This window comes from Podarcis vaucheri, assembly GCF_965113315.1.
Source record: "Podarcis vaucheri genome assembly, chromosome: 18".
NCBI classification, from domain to species: domain Eukaryota; kingdom Metazoa; phylum Chordata; class Lepidosauria; order Squamata; family Lacertidae; genus Podarcis; species Podarcis vaucheri.
In genome coordinates, this window is record NC_138756.1 from 12,308,053 (window position 1) to 12,329,441 (window position 21,389).

At 56.0% G+C, this 21,389-nt stretch overlaps 3 protein-coding genes across 10 annotated transcripts in view; 2 read left to right on the forward strand and 1 right to left on the reverse strand.

Annotated features, from left to right (window-relative positions):
• Positions 1-60: 60 nt before the first annotated feature.
• LOC309522815 (uncharacterized protein C19orf44 homolog) lies at positions 61-5,866 on the reverse strand. 4 transcript variants are annotated; one of them, XM_082206425.1, is made up of 8 exons: positions 5,757-5,866; positions 3,955-4,524; positions 3,225-3,525; positions 2,778-2,851; positions 1,610-2,081; positions 1,393-1,482; positions 908-1,077; positions 61-424 (listed from the first exon to the last, which is right to left on the reverse strand). In XM_082206425.1, exons 2-8 carry the CDS (start codon positions 4,444-4,446, stop codon positions 341-343), a joined length of 1,683 nt encoding a protein of 560 aa, XP_082062551.1. In that variant the 5' UTR covers positions 4,447-4,524; positions 5,757-5,866; the 3' UTR covers positions 61-340. The 4 variants fall into 4 exon arrangements, with proteins under 4 accessions (XP_082062551.1, XP_082062550.1, XP_082062549.1 ...); XM_082206424.1 differs by having other exon boundaries at positions 5,842-5,864; XM_082206423.1 differs by having other exon boundaries at positions 5,764-5,864.
• A 269-nt stretch (positions 5,867-6,135) lies between these two features.
• CALR3 (calreticulin 3) lies at positions 6,136-12,964 on the forward strand. Its single transcript, XM_082206936.1, has 9 exons — positions 6,136-6,286; positions 7,248-7,349; positions 8,195-8,398; positions 9,273-9,367; positions 10,391-10,600; positions 10,927-11,040; positions 11,651-11,794; positions 12,095-12,187; positions 12,541-12,964. The coding sequence occupies exons 1-9, from the start codon at positions 6,184-6,186 to the stop codon at positions 12,736-12,738; spliced, it is 1,263 nt and encodes a 420-aa protein (XP_082063062.1). The 5' UTR covers positions 6,136-6,183; the 3' UTR covers positions 12,739-12,964.
• Positions 12,965-14,324: 1,360 nt separating this feature from the next.
• Positions 14,325-21,389, forward strand: part of EPS15L1 (epidermal growth factor receptor pathway substrate 15 like 1) — a 37,184-nt gene continuing 30,119 nt past the window's right edge. For all 5 annotated transcript variants that reach the window (XM_082206877.1, XM_082206879.1, XM_082206880.1 and 2 more), the window contains exons 1-5: positions 14,325-14,404; positions 19,845-19,886; positions 20,348-20,437; positions 20,996-21,043; positions 21,217-21,312. In XM_082206877.1, coding sequence (XP_082063003.1) covers positions 14,354-14,404; positions 19,845-19,886; positions 20,348-20,437; positions 20,996-21,043; positions 21,217-21,312 — 327 coding nt within the window. In that variant the 5' untranslated portion in view covers positions 14,325-14,353. The remainder of the gene's footprint in view (positions 14,405-19,844; positions 19,887-20,347; positions 20,438-20,995; positions 21,044-21,216; positions 21,313-21,389) is intronic.

Sequence of the window (21,389 nt, forward strand, 5' to 3'; positions counted from 1 at the left end):
CAGTTTGTGCGATTTATTTGGGTGGGGAGGCCCCTCTCCGCATTCATCCACGTACACAACTGAATTTTGCATGCTCAAAACACAGCAGGGTGTCCTCCCCAATTCAATCTCCGCTGAGGTTTCTCTTCAATGCTCTGGGTTGGTGCTGTATGGTCCTGGGGGCTGTGCAGGAGTCGATGGGGCAATGGCCTCCCCCCCCCCCCGCCGTGATTTGTAGGGCCTCTGCTTTTCTTGTTCCGAAAGAGCCCAGCTCTTCATTCCGGTAAAAGTGCTGGCCGGTTCCCGAGCGGTTTCCTTCTCGTTCCGGAGGGCCAGTTCTGACGCTCCTCCTGCGCGCTTTTCAAAAGGCGGACTGCCCTCGGCGCTCCAGTTCTCGCAAAGCTTGTTCCACTGTCAGAGGCGGGGGCTTGTGGCGCTGGACGTACTGCATAGGGACAGAGCAGGTTGAGACCCACAGGGATTTAAAGTACAGGTTAAAATGCAATTTAAAGTGCAGCCTCATTTTAAAAGTCAAGATCATAAGGGGAGGGAAACGGAAGGGTCAGACGTGAGTCCAAACCAAAGGCCAGGCGGAACAGCTCTGTCTTGCAGGCCCTGCGGAAAGACGTCAAGTCCTGCAGGGCCCTGGTCTCTTGGGACAGAGCGTTCGGGGCCAGAACTGAAAAGGCCCTGGCCCTAGTTGAGACCAATCTAACCATCTTGCGACCTGGGACCTCCAAAGTGTTGTCATTTGTGGACCTTAAAGTCCTCCGCGGGGAATACCAGGAGACACGGTCCCGTAGGTACATTCTGGACTGCATTTCCCACCCTCCCCCAGCCAGCACGGCCACTGCGGTCCCAAATGCCTGCCGGGTGCCAGGCTGGCCGCAGCTGCCCTAAGGAGGGCCTGTGAGCGAGCGAGAGTTACCTCCTTGGCTTCTTCCAGGGTGTGGTAGTGGAAGCCCCTCTGTTCCTCCAGGGACGCCACCCAGGAGGCGTGGAGCTGGCGGGTGGCGTCTGCAAACTGCCGGATGAGCAGCACGTTCTGCTTCAGCAGCTCGTTCAGGGCGAAGACGGCAGGGCTGTAGGTGGTCAGTGCTGCGGGAGGGAGAACGGGAGGTGGGTGTGGGGAGGAAAAGAGGCATGGCAGCACCCATGGGTCCCCAGACTCAGCTCTAGGGCAGTCTGCTCAGGCCCCATAGGGAAGAGACCTCTCTTCTGGACCCCCAGCACTTTCTCTCAACGGGGACAGAGGCAACGCCGTTGACCGGCAGCAATGGCTGCCTGGGGTTTCAGAGCCAGAGGTCTCTGCCGCCCGTCCCTGCGCCCTTCTGTATGCCACGCAGCTGAGGTGCAGGCAAAGGCTGGGTTCAGCTGGCGCTTGGTTCAAGGATCGAGGGAGGAGAGGGGTACCTTCCAGCGTCTCCAAGCTCACGACGTGGCTGGCGATGGGCGGGGTCTCCAGAAGGCTCCCGGCTTCTCCAAGAGCTGCAGGAGCGTCGCCTGGAGGAGGGGAAGGAGGAGATGCTCTTGGGAGACCGGCAGGCGCACCTGGGGCACCTGGGTCCGGCCTAGAAGGACGTCAGAGCTTTGCACGGATCTCGCCCAGCCTCAGCCGGGAGCGGCTTACCTTGCAGCCAGCAATAGGCCAGAGAGGAGCGGCCTGTCTGCACAGCAGCATCCTTCACGAGGATCCTCGCTGGCAGGCAGGTGGTCTTGGCGCCCCCTGTAGGGCAGGTGAGAGAGGACGAGGCAGGATGCTCAGAAGGCTCCCCGGCACCTGAGGGGTCCCTGGAGGAGGGTTGCTCCCCAGATGCTGCCGAGGACTCAAAGTCCTCCGAATACTCTGCGCTGGTGGGATTCTCTTCTTCCTCCTCCTCGTCTTCCTCCTCGGGATGGGAGCTCCCAGCAGAAGTGCTGTTTAGCCGCTCGGAAATCTCAGTGTCTCCTGGATCATCATCTTCCTCCGTCTCCTCCTCCTCCTCCTCCAGGGAAGCAGCTTCTCTCCTGGGGGGGCTCTGGGCTTTGAAGGGGCTTTGGCTGACGGCAGCAAAGGGGGAGGCTCCCGGATCCTCCTTTGACTCCGTGGGCATCGCAGGTGCCTAGAAAGGACGTCTTTCTGTGAGTATAATGTGAGACGGAGGTGACGAGGGTCTCTGAAGAACAGCCCTCCCCCCAAACCGCCAACCTTGGAATGGCAAACTCCATGCTAGCAACTCGAGTCACAACCCACCCCTCTGCTCCACAAATGAGTTTTCCCTGAAAAGGAAGAGGAGCTCAGTTCCATCAGGGCTGACTTCTGCTCCCCCAGGCAAGTTTTTTTTTGTGGGGGGGCGCCTCTATTTGCCTTTGCATAGGAGGGAAATGGGCACATTTGGCTCTTTTAGTCTTTTCTGAAAGGTTACATTGTCTTTACATTTTTCTAAGTTGCATTTTTTCTTTCGTAATTTGGATGTTGATTTTTTGAGCCCCCTCGCGGTGGACCTCTTTTGGCCAGAAGCTGGCAGAGGGGGGAAAACCTGGCAATAATAATAATAATAATAATAATAATAATAATAATAATGGTTATTAAGGCTCTTGGTTGTGGTTTCCTCGCAATGCTCACACCACCAGAAATGAACAAACGTGGCAAACGTTTGGCTCCTGCTGAGGACGGGGCAAAATAACAGCAATATTAATAATAATATATGACTTATACTCCGCCCATCTGGCTGAGCCTCCCCAGCCACCCTGGGCGGCTCCCAACAGAATTAAAAGCACAATAAAAAATCAGACATTGAAAACTTCCCTCAACTTACGTCTCCTGACACTTCAGCCTTGCTGGCTGCAGCAGGGGCCAAGTCATCCAGGCTCAACACGTTCACTCTGAAATCTGCAGCAAGGAACGAGACGGACATTCAGCGGCAGGCAGAGAGTCTCTCTCCACCTCCCAGGGTCCAGGGGTTGCTCCCCTTTTCCCTGCAATTCCCCACAGGAAGTGTGTGACCTCAGAGGCTGCTCTTCTCACCTCTGCAGCCTCCACAGCCCAGCTGAAGGTTCCTTTGCCAGCCAAGGAGCGCCCAGGCCAGGGCAAGGACCCAGGTCACCTCATTCTCGCCCTCGACCAGCCCCTCACAAGTGGCTTCTGCCCACAGAGCTCCCTTCACTTGCTTCCTGCTCCCTTTCAACTTGGCTCTCCCTTTGCCAGAGACACGCATTCCTCTGCTGGCGCATCTCTCGCAGAGGCCCCCACAGAGGTGACTCACCGCTGCTGCTGCTGGAGTCGTCGTCGCTGGGCCCGCCACCCGCCGCTAAGAAGAGCTCGTCGAGGGACCGCACCACGCTTCGCTCTGAGAGCGACGCCTCCCTCGGGGGCACGGAGCTCGCGTCGGGGGAAGAGGAGCCTGCAGGGGTCGAGGAACGAAGTGCTCCCCTGCTCAGCCGTGCCGGGGGGTGCTTGCCGGGTGGGGAAGGACTCCTGGGCGTGGGCCTCTTCAGGAAAGTTTTCCCGGGCAAAGGAGACCTCGGGCGGGAAGAAGGTGGGGTTGGTGGGGACCGGATCCATTTCTTAAGAAAGCAAAGGGGAGGGAAAGGGTTAGGTCATCGCAGCTCTGAGCATCCCCAACCACCACCACCTCCTCCTCCTGCAGATGAATGGAACCAGCCACAGATGCTGTCCTTTGTAGAGGCCAAGTTGGCCTCTGGTCTTCTTGCCGTCAGCCCCAATCTGAGCAGGATCAGGATCTGCTCTTCTCATCTGAGTTAGGATCTGGAGAAGCTGAGGGGTCACTGCCTCACGGGCCAAGTGGAAAGTCGCTGAGCACCCCCCACCCTGCCTTTTCCACAAACACTTTTTCAGACAGAAGCGCTGCTGGGTAAATGTTGGGGTTCAAAGCCCAACACGCTGTGGGCTCAGCCAGGACTGCCATTGTCAGTAAAACAGGACCTTATTTTCCCCAGCAATGCTGTGAAGCCTAGGCATGGCCCCCGAATTACCTTCCTGCCCAGCAGGTCCTCCTGCTCCCCCGATGCCTTGGGAGGGGCCTCCCTGCGCCCCTCTGTGCCACCCTCACTGCTGCCTCGGATGGGGGCCGCGGTCTCCTTCAGCCCCGTGGCTTTTCCCAGGCTCCCTCGCCCTCCTGCCCTCGGCTCAGGGCTGCGGCTGAAGTCGCTCAGGGAAATCTCCTCGTCCGTCGTGGGCGCTTGGCCGACGTCCCGCCCGGCCTTCCGGCTGCGGATCTTGCTCTCGATCTGCGCCAGCTTCCTGAGGACGGCACTTGACCTCTCCCCTCCGGAGGCAGCGGCAAACCCCATCCTTGTGGCAGGACTGGGCCTTGCCTGCGGGGTGTCTCGGGCCACCTCCTGCGGTTTCTGCTTGACAAATCGGCGGCAGGGTCCAGTCTGCGGCGGTGTTGGGGTCTCTGCCAAGCTGGCCCCCTCCAGCCCCCTCCTTCCCAGGTCGGAGAGGTCGCTCAGGTCACTGGCCATGTGGATGGCAGACAGACCAGGGCTTCTGCTGGGCTCCAAGGCTGCCAATCTGTTCCTGGGAGCCCCGTCCAGCTCCTCCTGCAGGGAGAAGGACGGAGGGTTAAGAGGTGTCATATTAGGAAGACGGTTGGGGAGACGACAGGAGAGCCAGGGTGGCATAGTGGTTAGTGTCAAACTAGGACCTGGGAGAAGAGGATTTCAAATCCCCACTTGGCCATGATACTCAACGGGTGAACTTTGGGGCCAGGCACCGGCTCTCAGCCTAATCAAGCTCTTTTTTCCTCTTTAGGCTGGGTTATAAATGCAATAAATAAAAAGTGAGTAAGAGGGTTCACCTGGGTGGGGTTGCCACCTGTCCTGTATAATACAAGATTGTCCCATATTTCATCCTGTTTTGATATAATTTGGTCCTGTATTTCAGGTCTTCTCTCTCTCTCTCTGCCAAGTTAGGGAGCCTCTCTAAATGCATGTGTTTGAATGGTTGTATGAAATGTCATGTATTTAAGCTCCAGGTAGCCAAGCACAGACAGATTTACAAATTCATGTGTGTATATTTACATGTGTTACAAACTCCAGAGGGGCTGCGAGAGATTGGAATGGATTGCTTTGAAGTTGCTTCATCACCACATGGAAATAAAAATAAAAATCGCCCCACCCCACCCTGTCCTGTATTTTGCCAGAACAAAGGGTGGCAACCCTACCTGGGTGTGTCTTTATCATCACTACTAATTTCAGCTCCTTTCTCTGAGGCTTCCTGAAGTGACTTGCAATAAAAAACATGTGCAAAAGAATTACGCATATGGAGTTTTTGAAACAATTGCATGTACAATCCCGCACTTTAACTACAGCCCTGCTTTCAAAGCCAAAGCAGCGCGTCTCCTCCAGGCTCCATGCGAGAGGACAGTCTCCTGCAAGTCCCTAAAAGCTGAATTTGCAAAAAAACGAGGTTTATGATTTAAAATGTTTATGTTTTTATAAAAGTTGGAAGCCGCCCAAGAGTGGGTAGGGGAACCCAGTCACATGGGCGGGCTACAAATAATAACAGTTGTTGTATATCATATATTATTGTTGCTATTATTATTATTATTATATACTATTATGCTTGTTATTACTGCTGCTCTCCGTGCGGGGCGCAGAGTAGCGACGCTTAACAGGATAAGCACTCTTCACATGCTCAGGGACACCCTCCACCCTCGGAAACCCCTTGGGGTGGCGCGCGTGACGTCACGCCGCTGTTTCCCCCTCTGACGTCACAGCAGCAGCGCCGTGTGACGTCAGCGCGCCGGCACCTTCATTTTTAAAAAACAAACCCTTTACCCTCCCAGTGAGGCGCCTCCCCGTCAGCTGGGCCTGAGCCCGGGCGAGCGCCGCGCTCCTGCCCTCCGCCCTCCGCACCGCCATGGCCGCCGCCGCCGCCGCCGCCGCCGGAAGGCCCTTTCCCCGTCGCCCGCAGCCCGTCGCCTAGCAACCCCCCCGACGTGCCAATATCCTCCACCCGGATTGGCCCGGAGTCGCCGCCCGGAGCCTCTCTCTCATTGGCGAGACGCGGCAGCCAATCGGCGAGCTCGAGGGCAGCGGCGCGTGAGGCGGCGAGGGAAAGCACCAATCGGAGCGCAGCGGGAGTGGGACGCGGACCAATGGGGCGCGAGGCGGGAAAACAGGCAGCCAATAGGGAGCGTCCGTGCCGGCGGCGCCGGCAGCTTCTCCCTTCAGTGGCCGTTGCGCCTCCGCCTCGCCATGGGCCGCTTCGCCCGGCTGCTGCTGCTGGCTGCCCTGGCCGTGGCGCTGGCCCGGCCCGCCCGAGGCACCGTCTACTTCCGGGAGCAGTTCCTGGACGGAGGTGGAGGAGGCAGGGGCGGGGCCTCCCTCTTGACACGCGTCTGGGGGTCCATTCACACGTGCACTCGCGAGTTCAGCCCCTTCCGGCCTCCCCCCCAGGCTGTGCTTGGAGGGAGGAGGGAGGGGCGGTGTTCTCCCCCTTGACCCGTGTCTGGGGCCCGTTCACACGTGCATTCACAAGTCCAGCCTCTTCCCCACGGACCCCCTAGGGCTGTCTACTCCAACCCCCCCCCGCAATGCAGGAATCCTTTTGCCCAACGTGGGGCTCGAACCCACGACCCTGAGGTTAAGAACCCCATGCTCCACCAGCTGAGCTACCAAGAAGCATCGTTAACTTGCGGAAAGAGCTTTCAAAAGTGCGAGGCGCTGCACAAAAACAAAAGGGGCCTTAAAATAACCCGTTGGGAGATTAGAAAAGATGGAGAGGGCAATAGAACTTTGCGTTTCTTTAAAATCTACCAAGTTTACAGAACAACAGCGACGCCATTTATTTAATTTAATTAACTTCAATTATAACCCCCTCCTTTCCTCCAAGGGAGCTGAGCGCGGCCTGCCCAGTTCTCCTTGTATACCCCCATTTTATCCTCACGACACCCCTTTGTGGTAGGCTGAGAGTCCCCCTGGCTCCCCGTAACTTCACCCCTCATAATTAATTTTCATTATTTATTACTTATACCCTGCCCGTCTGGCTGGGTTCCCCCAGCCCCTTTGGCCAGCTCCCAGCATAATATTATTATTAATAATAATGCCACAAGTGTGTTGTGCAACCGATACACAAATACAGACACACAGGTACAGTTCGAGTGCATTGCATGAGCGTCCAGGTGTGTTTCGCTTGCTGGCTTCCTGACGTGTGTCGCTGAACACCTGGGCTTTGGGGGGGGGTTGTGTTTTTCCAAGGGTTTTAAGGCTTTGCTTGCGTTTCCACCTGGCGTGACGAGTCTCCCCTTCTCTCTCAACAGCAAAATGGAAAGAGAGGTGGGTCCTCTCTCAGCACAAATCCAACTATGGGAAGTTCCGGCTGACGGCCGGGAGCTTTTACGGAGACCGCGAAACGGACAAAGGTTTGGGAACGTCCTCCAAGGACGCATTAGCAACACGACATCAGCTTTGACTTATCCCCTGCTGTTAAGCTTTTTAAAGCCGAGGGCCACATTAACTTCTAAGCCATTTTCCAGGGGCCACATACCCGTGTGGGGTTGGACCAGAGGCAAACATGGGGTGGGGCAGTTACTGTTAGTTTTATTGTTTTTAAGTTGGTTTGTTTCTACATACGCCAGGCATAGGCGAACTCAGCCCTCTAGATGTTTTTGGGACTACAACTCCCACCAGCTAACAGGACCCATGGTCAGGGATGATGGGAATTGTAGTCCCAAAATATACGCTGAAACATTTCTCTTTATTCTGCGTCCAGGCAAAGGAGAGGCATTTTCAGAGTCCAACGACACATTCCCAGCCAGACAAAACTGAATACGCACGAATTAGTTTCAAAAATGCGGCTTCGAATCACAGATAACTGACGATAAGCACTGTGTTCTCCATTTTCATTACAGTCCCCACAAAATCAGAGCTATGCTCATTATTGGGAAGAGGGAATAAAGTATCATGGATTCTCGGTTTTCGAACGTAATCCGTTCTGGAAGTCTGTTCGGCTTCTGATATGTGCGGAAACCAAGGATCAAAGGGCTGGCTGCAGAATCAATGGGAGGGGTGGGAATGAAAAACGTGCCTCAAAATCCGTTCGACTTCCAAGGCGCATTCAAAAACGGAAGTATTCACGTCTGAGTTTCCGGCGTTTGGCTTCTGAAACATTTGGCAGCCGAAACGTTGGGAAACCAAGGTTTGACTGTACTGGTAAGGCTTCACATTTATCGCCGGTGGGTCTGAGACGTTGCCTCGTGCGTTGCAGGTCTGCAGACGACTGAAAACGTCAGGTTTTATGCCATTTCGTCGCGGTTCAAGCCCTTCAGCAACAGAGGAAAGCCATTGGTCATTCAGTACACGGTCAAGCACGAGCAGAAGATGGACTGCGGTGGCGGATATGTGAAAATCTTCCCCTCCGACCTGGACCAGAAGAATATGAGCGGGGAATCCTTGTATTATGTCATGTTCGGTGAGATGGCTGCGGTGTTTAAAAAAAACAGAGCCAGATAAAAATGGCACCGGGTGTCAGTTTGATCTCAGGTCTTGTCAGCATCGCCCTTGAGCCAGTGTCACCAACTGGACTCATCCACTCAGCCCCGACTGGGCTAGGCGAGCTGGGTAGCACTTCCAGAGGCCACCTTCTGCACAGGAACAGGTCAAAGTGCTGTGGACTCACAGCTTAAAGTTGTGAGCACCGGATTCACTCCAACAAGAAGGCAGTCGTCGCACAGCAGAGTATAGCAGAGTATAAACGACTCGAGAGCAGCTCTGTAGAATATCTTTATTCTATCTACAACTATAATACACAACTATATACAGAGCTAAATGAGGTCTAAACGAAAATGCTGAACTGCACTTCGTGTCTGCAGCTGCTCTTAGCAGCCACCTTATCTATACACACAATCTCTCTCTAACACTCAGTCTCTCTCTCTCTCGGACACTGACTGACTCTGATGTTAGGCTGGAGCGGAATAAGTAGAGAGCAGAACACCGCCCCTCCTCTCTGAAGAATCAGCAGAGAGCATCAGCAGATTCTTGGATATGGGAGGGGTGAAATCTCCTCAGGTCTGTCCTGGATTTCTGCATTGGGTGCCCCCAAAACATATTCAAAACCTCTCAAGAGCCCCTTCGCATTCTGTGATTTCACTAGGGATACCCCCCCCCCTTCCCACTTCTGCAAAGTTCCTGTAACCTGCTGTGTTTTGGCGTCGGTGCTAGGAATGGCTAGGAAACCGTTCCTTAAAATACCCAGCATCTTATCCGATGTGTTTCAGGAGGGGAGCCAATTTCTGAAAGCTTCAAGTAGCGCCCAAGAGGCAAAACCCGACTCTTTCTCTTTTAAGGGCCTGACATCTGCGGCTCCGACATCAAGAAGGTCCACGTCATTTTAAACCACAAGAACAAACTCTATCCCATTAAGAGGCAGATCCGCTGCAAAGTAAGTGCGGGAAGCGTTTTCGAGTTCCGTTTTGAAACATCCTTCTTGGCAGCCAGTTGGGGAGCGGCTTGTGGAGAACGGGGGCATGTCCTTGGAAGGGTAATAGGGAGCCCTGAGAGGAAAGTGGCGTTGTGGCTACCTTTCACTGCCCGTCACTTCCCCCTGCCTTTACCTGAAGAACAGCCTTTCCTGTGGCAGGGAAAAGGGCAGCTTCTCATACGTTTGAAGCTCTGCTGGCCAGTTTTGAGCTTCCAGAACTAGCCAGGACCCCCGAAAGCCTTACCCACACATATGAGCACACGTGACCCTTGTTGGGTCCAGAGAGTTCATTAATAATAACAATAACAATTTATTATTTATACCCTGCCCATCTGGCTGAGTTTCCCCAGCCACTCCAGGCGGCTCCCAATCAAATATTAAAAACACAATACAGCATTAAACATTAAAACCTTCCCTAAACAGCATTAAGGTAAAGGTAAAGGGATCCCTGACCATTAGGCCACAGTCGTGACCGACTCTGGGGTTGCAGCGCTCATCTCGCTTTATTGGCCGAGGGAGCCGGGGTACAGCTTCCGGGTCGTGGCCAGCAGGACTAAGCCGCTTCTGGCGAACCAGAGCAACGCATTGAAATGCCGTTTACCTTCCCGCCGGAGCGGTACCTATTGATCTACTTGCACTTTGACGTGCTTTCGAACTGCTAGGTTGGCAGGAGCAGGGACTGAGCAACGGGAGCTTACCCCATTGCGGGGATTCGAACCACCGACCTCCTGATTGGCAAGTTCTAGGCTCTGTGGTTTAACCCACAGCGCCACCCGCCTCCCTTATTAAGCATTAAAACCTTCCCTAAGCAGGGCTGCCTTCAGATGTCAAACAGCGACAATTTGTTGTTGACAAAAGGACAGCTGGACATATAAAAGGCCCCATTACCTACAGTAGCTTACGGCCTACACAGCTAGAATGCATTATAGCGAAGTCAATGGTGATAGGAAACCGTGTTTCTCTTCCCCTCTCGTTTGGGTTCAGGTGGACGGATTCACTCACCTGTACACGCTTGTTCTAAGACCCAACCTCACGTACGAAGTCAAAATCGATAACAAGAGGGTAGCGTCCGGCGACTTGGAAGACGACTGGGATTTCTTGCCCCCGCGGAAGATAAACGACCCGACGGTGAGGAAGCCGGAGGACTGGGATGACGTTGCCGAAATCGACGACCCAGAGGACACCAAGCCGGAGGTGATTATTACCGCCTTGCTCTGGTGTGGGGGGTGAGCCGTGCCCTAGAGTTGCTGGCTATAAGGCCTCAGAAGCAGGAAGCCCAGAGAGCCCACCCCAGCCAGAACAGGTGTGTCTTTACAGCTTCTGATCCCCCTTTGGGCTGAAGGTGGAGGCAGAGGAGGAGCTGGGCCTCTCAATCCTCCCCTTTGACACCTGCTAGCATTTCAGTCACCTTAATGAACAGCTGAGTCGCATCCCTTGTGGCTTTCCCTGAGACCTGGGCAACGTTTGCTAATTTTGCTTATTTTCTCTCTTCCCCTCCCCTCTTTCTCCCTCTGCAATAGGACTGGGACGTCCCCGAGTACATTATAGACAACAGCGCTGAGAAACCGAAGGACTGGGACGCCGTGGCACAAGGCCCCTGGGAGCCCCCCCAGCTCAAGAATCCCCTTTACCGGGTAGGGCAGCTCCTTTTCCAGTCACTGGGGGGCCCTTGGAGATGGAAGCTGGGTGGCTCTTTGCATTTGTCTAGCTGTTGGTTTAGCTTTTAAACTCGCTTTCAGAATAACTGCCTTTCATTTCTAAATCGCAGTTGTTTCCACTGCGCCGCAAGATGTTTTGAGATGCCTCATAAGTGAAATTAAATTGCGAGAAGAAATGGCTAGCTTGGTCCACAAGCACTGAGGCCCTGTAATAATAATAATAATGACAATTAATAATTTATAATAATTTATTTATTTATACCCCACCCATCTGGCTGGGTTTCCCCAGCCACCCTGGGCGGCTTTCAACAGAGCATTAAGAACAGAATAATACTTCAAACATTAAACGCTTCCCTAAACAGGGCTGCCTTCAGATGTCTTCTAAAAGTCAGATAGTTGTTTATTTCCTTGGAATCTGATGGGAGGGCGTTCCACAGGGCGGGTGCCACCACCAAGAAGGCCCTCTGCCTGGTTCCCCGTAGCTTCGCTTCTCTCAGGGAGGGATCCGCCAGAAGGCCCTCGGGAGATGGACCCCGGGGTCCAGGCTGGACGATGGGGTTCTCTAACATCCTGTGGCTTCTTCCAGGGGGAATGGCAGCCCCGGAAGATCCCCAACCCCAAGTTCAAAGGCATCTGGCCTCACCCGCAAATCGCTAATCCGGAGTACCTGCCGGACACCACCATTTCCATCTACGAGAACATCAGCGTCATCGGCCTGGACCTGTGGCAGGTCAGTGGGGTTTCCCGTTTTCTGTTCCACACAAAGGCCAGTGGGGGCGGGACCAGCCTCCAGCTTCTGCTCAACTTTTCTCCCTCCTTTGCCCCAGAGGTCATCTGCAGTGGGTACTGCGGCCTGGAAGGGCTGGAGAGCCAGGATGAGGGCAGGGCAGGCCGCCAGGGCAACCCCACAATCAAACATGGTTTTTTGTTCTGGTTGCCTTTCGAAATGGGGCATGAACGTCCCAAATAAACGGGAACCTTTGGCTGGAAGCAAGGTGTGCAGCGTCTAACAAGGGACACTCTCTTGCAGGTGCGATCGGGAACCATTTTCGACAACTTCTTGATCACGGATGACGAAGGATACGCGGAAGAATTTGGGGACGAGACCTGGGGGGAAACAAAGGTATCAGAGGTCCTGCCTGACCCAGCAGGGAAAAAGGGGGCAGCTTCCTCTCCTGGGTTTATTTACATCTATCTCCGGGCATCGCCCGCTCTCTGAGACGGGTCGCTGGCCCTGGCGTGGTCACCAGTTGCCCCAGCCTCTCTAGTCCCTGGCTGGGGGCTTCTCTGCCTCCTGAAACGAGGCTCTTTCCAGCTCAGTGGAGACTGGAGGGCCGTGTTTGGGGGGCTTGGGCCGGCCGGTTCCCCCAGGTGCCCAGTTTCCTCCAGGTGAGGTGGGCAGCGGAGAGGATTCTCCCTCGAACTTGTTTGCTGGGCGGAAAACTCGGCAGGTTTTGATCCGCAATCCGCTTCCAGGAGCCCGAGGAGAAAATGAGCAAGCAGCAGATTGAGGAGGAGAAGCAGCGGGAGCGAAGGGAAGCCGAGGAGGAGGCCAAAAAGAAGAATAAGAAGAAAAAGAAAAAGAAGGAGAAGAAGAAGAAAAAGAAGGAGAAAAAGAAGAAGAGGGAAACCGTCCCAGAGACGAGGATTGTGGCACAGAAGGAGGAGCTCTGAATCTCCTTCTCAGGCCTGGACTGGGAAATTAGGGGCTGGGGGAGGGAAGGGACAGGAAAGGGTTGTATTTATTTTTACGCTGTTCAAATGTTCCTGGAAAAGCCTTATTGCGAAGAGAGGGGTGTAGAGAGCGGGGGGGGGCATTTTCAGTGAATGTAGCTCTGGAAAAGTTCAATAAACAGGCAAAGTTCCTCTGCCCTGTTCAAATGTTCTTTGCTTTCCTGGATGAAAAGGGTGTGTGTTTGGGGAGGGGGGGCACACTAACCAAAACCAGGGAGCTGCTCCCTCCGGGCTCCCTCTAGCAGCCCCCTCCTCTCTCCCCCCCCCATTCCCACCTGCCATGTGGCCCAAAGAAACCAGGTTTATTTTGGGGGGAGAATCCCACTCCTGCCTTCACTAGTCAAAGGACAGGGCATCCTTTATCTTTACCTCATCCTCGGCTGATGGCAGCTGCGGCCCGAAACACTTTGGGGGGGGGCTGCTCAGCAGAGGCTGCCTCACAGCTTATTAGAAGAATTGCAGAATCCTAGATTTGGAAGTGGGACACCAAGGGTCATCCAGCCCAACCCGCTGAAAAGGCAGGAATCTTTTTGCCCAACGTGGGGCTCGAAGCCACGACATGGGCGTAGACAGGGTTTTTTTTTTGGTAGGCAGGTTTTGCGGGGGGGGGCAGAACCTCAGATTTGTATTGATTTTGATGGATTACCGGGGGGCAGCTGTCCCCAAGGGCCCCTGTATTTCAATCCCAGATTTAGAGAAGCCGTCCTGGTTTCTGATTTGATCCTAGAATGCGGTGCTTTCCTTGGGACGTCCCTATTTTCAGGGGAGAAACATTGGAGGGCATTGCATCCCCTGCCTCTGAGCATGTGCAAAGAGCGCCTCCTGGAGGGGATGGAATGTTGTTGTTGTTCTTTAGTCGTTTAGTGGTGTCCGCCTCTTCGTGACCCCCTGGACCAGAGCACGCCAGGCACTCCTGTCTTCCACTGCCTCCTGCAGTTTGGTCAAACTCATGCTGGTAGCTTCGAGAACGCTGTCCCACCATCTCATCCTCTGTTGTCCCCTTCTCCTTGTGCCCTCCATCTTTCCCAACATCAGGGTCTTTTCCAGGAAGTCTTCTCTTCTCCTGAGGTGGCCAAAGTCTTGGAGCCTCAGCTTCAGGATCTGTCCTTCCAGTGAGCACTCAGGGCTGATTTCCTTCCGAATGGAGAGGTTGGATCTTCTTGCAGTCCATGGGACTCTCAAGAGTCTCCTCCAGCACCAGAATTCAAAAGCATCCATTCTTCGGCCATCAGCCTTCTTCGTGGTTCAGCTCTCGCTTCCATACATCACTACTATAGCTTTTACTATACGGACCTTTGTTGGCAAGGGGATGTCTCTGCTTTTTAAGGACGTCGTTATATTTTCATGGGAGAATAGGACGTCCCTATTTTCAGGGGAGAAACGTTGGAGGGCATTGCATCCCCTGCCTCTGAGCATGTGCAAAGAGCGCCTCCTCTTGCGGCGGCTGCGGCGTCGCCTCTTCCCATCCCGGCCGGCAGGTGTCGCTGCTCCGCCTCCCTCCTGACTCCGCCCCCTGGAGGCCCCGCCCCGCCCTCGGAGGAGGAGGAGGAGGAAGATGGCGGCGCTTGGCCCCCTCGGCGGAGGAAGCGGCAGCGGCGGAGCGCAGGTAGCCGGCGGGGAGGGGAGGGGGGGTGTCCCCTTGGGGGCCAGGAGGGGCCCTTGTGGGGGGGGGCGAGGGCATGGAGACCCCTTCCACCGGAGGGGAGGGGGCAGCAGCTGGGGGGCGCCCCCACCCCACATTTCGGGGGGAGGCTGAGCCAGGCAAGGAGACCCGCACCCCACCCCCCACCCCAATGGGAAAATCGCCTCATCCCCCCCCCCGCAATTTTTTGCATTGGAGGGTTTCCTGGGAGGGAGGAGGGGCGCCCCCTCCCCCACCTCTCCCCCTCCCCCCACCAGGGGGGCTGAAAGGGCTGAGCCCCCCCTCTCCCCCCTCCCACATCCTAAGTGCCTGGGGAGGGAGGGGGGCTTCAAACCATTCCCCCTTTCTTCCCCCCCCGCCAGAGGGGCTGAGCCCCCCCATAGGTCCCCCTCCCACATCCCAAGGGCCTGGGGAGGGAGGGGGGCTTCAAAGCTTTCCCCCTTTCTTCCCCCCCCCCACCAGAGGGGCTGAGCCCCCCCATAGGTCCCCCTCCCACATCCCAAGGGCCTGGGGAGGGAGGGGGGCTTCAAAGCTTTCCCCTTTTCTTCCCCCCCACCAGAGGGGCTGAGCCCCCCCATAGGTCCCCCTCCCACATCCCAAGGGCCTGGGGAGGGAGGGGGGCTTCAAAGCTTTCCCCTTTTCTTCCCCCCCACCAGAGGGGCTGAGCCCCCCCATAGGTCCCCCTCCCACATCCCAAGGGCCTGGGGAGGGAGGGGGGCTTCAAACCATTCCCCTTTTCTTCCCCCCCACCAGAGGGGCTGAGCCCCCCCATAGGTCCCCCTCCCACATCCCAAGGGCCTGGGGAGGGAGGGGGGCTTCAAAGCATTCCCCCTTCCTCCCCACCCCCACCCGAGGGGTCTGAGCCCCCCACCCTCTCTCCCCCACCCAATGGACCCCCAGGCAACAGCCCCCCTCCCCACCCCAAGTGCCTGGGGAGGGAGGGAGGGCTTCAAACCTTTCCCCCTCCCCTCTGATTGCCCCCCCTCTCTCTCTCACCCCCCCCCACTGGGCCTGGGGAAGAGGCCCCCTCCCGTGTCTTGGGGTGGGGGGGGGGAAGGGGAGTCTGGAAGGCCCCCAGGGTCAAGCAGGCAGGTCCGCCCCCCCAACCCCATCTTGCATGCCCCCCCAGGGGCGACTGGGGCCAGCCTCCCTCGCAGGGCTGTCCGGGGGTGGGGAGAGTGGGGGGGGAGGTGGGCCCAAAACCCTCCCGGCTCTGGGGGGGGTCACCCTCAGCCAGCCCAGGACTCGGCCGCCCGGATTTGCCTGCTCATCCATCTGGCGGCATGGGGTGGGGGTCATCCGCCAGATGGGCTCCATCTGCCGCAGGGGGGGGTGTATTGGCAGGGTCTCCCCCAGCAGAAGCCGCCCCCCCCACCAAGAAGGTCCTGGCTGTTTGTGTGAGAGAGAGAAGGATGGAGGCAGGACCCCCCCCCCCCGAGGGCCTCATCCAGGGCCTTTCTTAGGAAGATGCTGAACACCTCCCCCCCCCCAATAAGAATAACTGCACCCCCAAAAAATAATAATTGCACCCCCTCTTGAGAAATAAGGGCTGGGGAGGAGTCAGACCTCTGGCTGGGGGGAGACCCCAAGCCTGTGCCCCCCCAGCCAATAATAATTATAATAATAATAATAATAGGACCCCACTCATCTGACGGATTTGCCCCACAGCGGTTGAACTAGCCAGAGGCAGGCGAGGGTGGGGCATGCCCCCCCCTGAATCCTGGGAGTTGTAGTTCTGGGAGGGGTGAACTATATTTCCCTGTGTTCTCTGAGGGCGGGGTATTTTAAAAGCTGAGAGCGCTGCGTTGTGGGGTTTCAGACTCAGTGGCCATCGGGGGGGGGGTCCCTGTTCCACGATGGCAGGCCCGCTGGCGCAGGGAACCAGAGCGCCTCTGAGCGGGTGCAGAGGCCCACCTCTCCCCGGGCGACGGTGGGGCTTGAGTCTCCCGGACCCCCGTGGGGAAGGGGTCCTATTCCCCAGGTACCTGCAGGGGCACGAGGGTCAGAGGGGGCTCAGAGAAGGCGCCCAGGAGCCCTCGGGGGACGTCGGGCGAGGTCAGTGCCGCCCACACAGGCTGGCAGCAACTCTCAGGAGCCTTTTGCCTGGCGATGCTGTTGAGGACTGAGCCAGGAGCCTTCTACAGGCCAAGCCGGGGCCCTTTCCTTAAAAATAAACCAGGATTCTAGTCCTCAAGATTCTGCATTCAGCAGAAGCCCCCTAATAATAATAATAATAATAATAATAATAATAATAATAATAATAATAATTTATTTATAGCCCGCCCTCCCCAGCCGAAGCCGGGCTCAGGGCGGCTAACAACAATAAAATAATAATACAACATTCTAAAACCATTTCATTAAAATTAATTCAACTCAAATTGATGGCAGCAATTATTTCCCAGCGATACCCGGCGACGCTGTCACAGGATTGAACCCGGAGCCTTCTGCACACGGCCTGCCCCGCCTGTCGGATGTGTTGTGTCACCAGCGGGGCGGGGTATTGCGCAATCTCTCGTGTCACAGCTCCCCAAAGGGCCGGGTGCGAGTGCCGGGTTCACGAAGGCCGGAGCAGCTTCCTCAGCCTCTCTCCACTGAGCCCAGAACCTGCTTGCTGGCCTTGGGGTTGCGGGTTCGAGTCCCGCGTAAGCCCCCTGCGTCGAAGGGGATTGGACTAGATGACTCGTGGGGTCCCTCGCGGCGCGGTGGTCCTGTGACCCCCCCCCCCCCGTTATGTGACTTGAAGGGATCCGTCTCTCCTGTGATCTGTCCGGGGGGAGCTGGAGCGGATTGCTGTTGGCCGAGCGTCGGGAATGTGCGCAGGGATCTCCCTCGAGGGATTTTAGACCCGAGTGCGAGAGTGCCCACCCAACCTCCCCCGTAGCTTCTAGCGAAGTCCTTAATTTTCAGTGTTTTTGTACGTTTTTACATTTGTCGGAAGCCGCTCTGAATTGCTGCGGCGCCCAGCCAGATGGGCAGGTTACTATTATTATTATTATTATTATTATTATTATTATTATTATTATTCTAGCGTTCTGGTGTGTGGCAGGTCTGTTTGGCTAGAGAGCAAAGCTTTGGGCATGTTCAGGGGGGGAGAAACTGGCAACTTCCCTTGCGACAATTGCATGCGTTCCCTTCGCCCAGGCTACTGGTTTTGGCCACTTTTGGACGAACCGGCAGAACCCGCATATTGCATGCTTTTATTTCCGGTATTTTGCTGTTCCAAGTGCTCTCCGGAAGCCGATCTGTGGCAACCCGGGGCCCTGACTCTGCAGAAGGCGAGCTCCCTGCTCGCCTCCTCGCGGGCACTGCAGCCGGGAAGGAGCTCTTTTGCCTCCCGGGGGTGGGGGCACCTGCCGCCCAGACCCGCCAGGCGCCGAGAGCCGCTCGCCAGGCCTCTCCCTCCTTGGACGCCGACCCAAATCTCGAGAGCCGCGTCTGCCGGGGGCTGATTTGTATTCCTGCAGAGCGGCCGGGCTGCTGTTGACGGAGAGAAAAGGCCTTCTTGCAGTTGGCAAGGGGAAAGCATGGGTGCCCAGATGGTTCTCCGGAGCACATGGTCTTAAGAGGAGGGACGTGGGGACGATGCGGGGAAGGGGTGGGGCGAGGCAAGGGGGGCACGGCACTCTACGTGCGTGTGGGGAAGGGGGGTCTCTGCCTGCCCCCCTCGTGCTGGCAAAGTCCTGGCACCGCCGAGCGAAAGGTGGGCATGGCAGGAGCTGCCAAACTTGTGCGCCCACAAAAGCACAGCTTTCAGTCCGTTGCACAAAGGGGCGTTTGCCCCCTTTCCCATTTTAAGCTGCACGCCTGGTCCTTCAGGGGCACAATTGGGGGGGTTGGCTGCCGGGCAGGCGGCGTTTTCCGTGAGGGAGATGCGCGCCCTCGAATGCTCTCCCCGCCACAAGGTTGCAAAGGATCCGGTTGTGCAATTCGGCTGCGGGGAGAGGCAGCGCAGGCTGTGGAAGGAAGTTCCTGGCTGCGTCGTTGGAGCTTGCCCAACTTCTCCAGCCAGCCTTCTGCTGTTTCATAAAACCGTACAGTCAGAAGGGGCCCCTCCGAAGGTCATCCAGCCCAACCCGCCGGCGAGGCAGGAGTCTCGGCCACAGCACCCAACAGCTGGTCTTCAGAAGCTTTTCTGCTTTTTCTTTGAAATATAAAGCGGCATGGAAATGAAATAATACCAAGAATCGGTGCCGGATTTTACGTATAATAAGCTAAGCAAGCTCTAGCTTAGGGCCCCACTCTCTTGGGGTCCCCCAAAAAATTAAAGGGAAAAGAAACCCCTGGATGTACATTTCCAAAATATAAGATAAAAAGCAAATAAAATAAAACCTACACCCAGCACTCAATTTGGCTTTGCGCGTGCGCAGAAGCACTGAAGCGCAACCCGCACATGCGCAGGCGCGCCGCTGCGGGTTGCGAACATGCATGCCGCACGGATCACGTTCGCAACCTGAGCGTCGACTGTACTCCGAGCTCCTTGCTTGCTTGGAACTCGGACGTTTCCAACATGAAATCCTTTTGCTTCCCGGGGTCTCTTATTTTGGGGTGCCTCTTTTTTGGGGGGGGAGGTTATGTTCCCCCTTCCCTTTGGAAGCCAAGCTTTGCCAGGAACTGGGGTCTGACTCGCCTTGGTTCCGCAGGCAGATATTGTTCCGAAACGGAGCGTGCAGCCTTTGGGTATTGCCAGCCTGACCTTCGGCGTCGTGGAGGGCAGGGAGCGGCTATTGATCCAGCCGCCTGTCCTTGAGGCCGAGGAACTGGGAAACAGGCTCCTTCTGTTGACAATAGTCCCGGGAGGGCGGCAGAAAGACGAACGGGGAGCTCAGCATTCTTTACCCCGAGGACCTGGGATTGCACGTCCGTAAAAACAGGGAAAACGCAAGGCAAAATAATGAAAATCAATAAATGCATTGCAGAGGCCACGTCCGAAAGAGGGGGGCAGGGAGAACAATCCTAATAATTTCGCCATTTGCACCCCGCCCATCTGGGCTGGGATACCGGAATCCCTGCTTCCGCCTACAGTGGCAGGGAGTTCCCCAAGCACACCCGTCCCTAGGAAGGGCGGGCAGGACGTCAGAAGTGTGGGGGCGAGTTTCCTGCCCTCGATCTGGAGAGATCCGACGGGCTTGCCTTCGCCCAACGGCTGGAGCCGTTGGGGGTTTTAATCCCAAATTATATCGGGGGGGGGGGACGGACTTTCTCTGCTTCGGGGCTTGCCTGCCCTCTGTGGCCCCAATCCCCCTTCCCACAAACCCATCCCTCTGCTTTCAGACAAGCGTGGAGGGAGGCTCCTTTCTTGGGGGTCTCAATAGGGACTGGATCCGCTGAAAGGGGGGCATTTGTGTCTCATTACGTGTTTCACCTTGTTTCTCTCCCCACCCCTCTTTCCCCCTCTCCTGTCTAGCTCTCCGCCGGGACCCCCCTCTACGAGACGTATTACAAGCAGGCAAGTGCCGGGGGCTCCCTTCGCCCCCTTCCCCTGGAAACCCCCGGCGAGGAGGCAAGAATCGGGGTCTCCAGCACAGGCCGGCAGCAGCAGCTCTCCCAGCCCTGCCTGGGTTGGGTGGGGAGAACCTCGCCAAGGAGGCAGGGCAGATGGGGCCCAAGGCGTCTTGGGGCCCCCAATCGGGCCCCGTCAGAAAGACCCGGGGCAGGACGTCGAGTGGAGGAGCTTGCTTGGCGCCCCAACAGCCCCCCAAAACCTGGGGGGTTGCCGATGGCTTGCGGAGGGCGCTGTCCCTTTTTAGGAATGTTTTAAATGATGTTTTATCGTGTCTTTTAATATTCTGTTGGGAGCCAGCCAGATGGGCGGGGTATAAATAAATCTTCTATTATATTTATTTATTTATTTATTTATTTATTTATTTATTATATCTCAGCTCAGGTGTGGCTGTTTGTTCTCCACAGGTGGACCCAGCCTGCACGGGGCGGATCGGGGCCGGCGAGGCCGCCCTCTTCCTCAAGAAGTCGGGTCTGGCCGACGTCGTTCTGGGGAAGGTAAGTTCAGCTCAGCCTGGGATTTCGGGGAGAAGGAGTTTGGGGGGGAGAAGCACCCCAGCCCCCTCCTTCCCCCTTTTAGTCGCAGGGGCCGCAAAGCCATTCCCCGCTCTGGAAAATGCCGCGGGAACAATCGGCCCGTGAGCCCATTTCACAGAAGCGTAGAATTGCTGGGAGGAACCCCATGGGTCATCCAGCCCAACCCCAACGCGGGGATCGAACCGGCAGTTTTGGCGATCTCGCCAAGTCTCCGGAATTCAAGGCTCCAGCAGCACATCTGAGAAAAGCAATAGCGCTGTCCGCGTAGAAAGACTGAGCCATTATAAAGTGAATTAGTGGGGATTTTCGGTAGTGCTGTATTGTATTATTTATGCAAATTGATTGTCTCTGGAGTCAAAGATCTGACTGGGACAAACCGTGTTATGTTGAGCTCGTATTTTGCACAATTTGTACATGGCATCTGTTTGATAATGTGCCTAATAAAGGATCTTGAGTGAATAGCGCTGGATCAGTGTGTGGTTTTTATTTTCCTTCTCTTTGGTGTGTGTGTTTTTTTAGATCTGGGATCTGGCCGACCCGGAGGGCAAAGGCTTTCTGGACAAACAGGTACGTGGCAATGCCCAGCCTAGGGGTTTATAGATTTCTACAGCTGTTTAGGCTTGGAAGAGGGACCCCAGACTCACCTAGCCAGTTCGCCTCCAATGCAAGGACCCGGATATGTAAGCTGTAATGCTGTTGGTTTAATTAAATACATTATTTACTCGTTGCATTTGACCCAGGGCTTCTTTGTGGCGCTGCGGCTGGTGGCCTGCGCGCAGAACGGTCACGACGTCGCCCTCACCAACCTCACCCTGGCACTGCCTCCGCCAAAATTCGTAAGTGCGCCATGCGTTTTACCTGTTTGCTTTCCGAGACCTTCCTCCGGGGGTGGGGGGAATGGCAACCCCTTTCT

Bases quoted from the DNA above. Each gene is read 5' to 3' on its own strand.
- LOC309522815 (XM_082206423.1), bottom strand. From the start codon at position 5,847: ATGGCGGTGCGGAGGGCGGAGGGCAGGAGCGCGGCGCTCGCCCGGGCT. The intron at 4,525-5,763 runs GTAAAGGGTTTG...TTCTCCCTGCAG, and splicing joins GGAGGCGCCTCACTGGGAGG to GAGGAGCTGGACGGGGCTCC. The intron at 2,082-2,777 runs GTAAGTTGAGGG...CGTCCTTTCTAG, and splicing joins AGGCTGAAGTGTCAGGAGAC to GCACCTGCGATGCCCACGGA.
- CALR3 (XM_082206936.1), top strand. From the start codon at position 6,184: ATGGGCCGCTTCGCCCGGCTGCTGCTGCTGGCTGCCCTGGCCGTGGCG. The intron at 10,601-10,926 runs GTGATTATTACC...CCTCTGCAATAG, and splicing joins CAGAGGACACCAAGCCGGAG to GACTGGGACGTCCCCGAGTA. The intron at 11,795-12,094 runs GTCAGTGGGGTT...ACTCTCTTGCAG, and splicing joins TCGGCCTGGACCTGTGGCAG to GTGCGATCGGGAACCATTTT.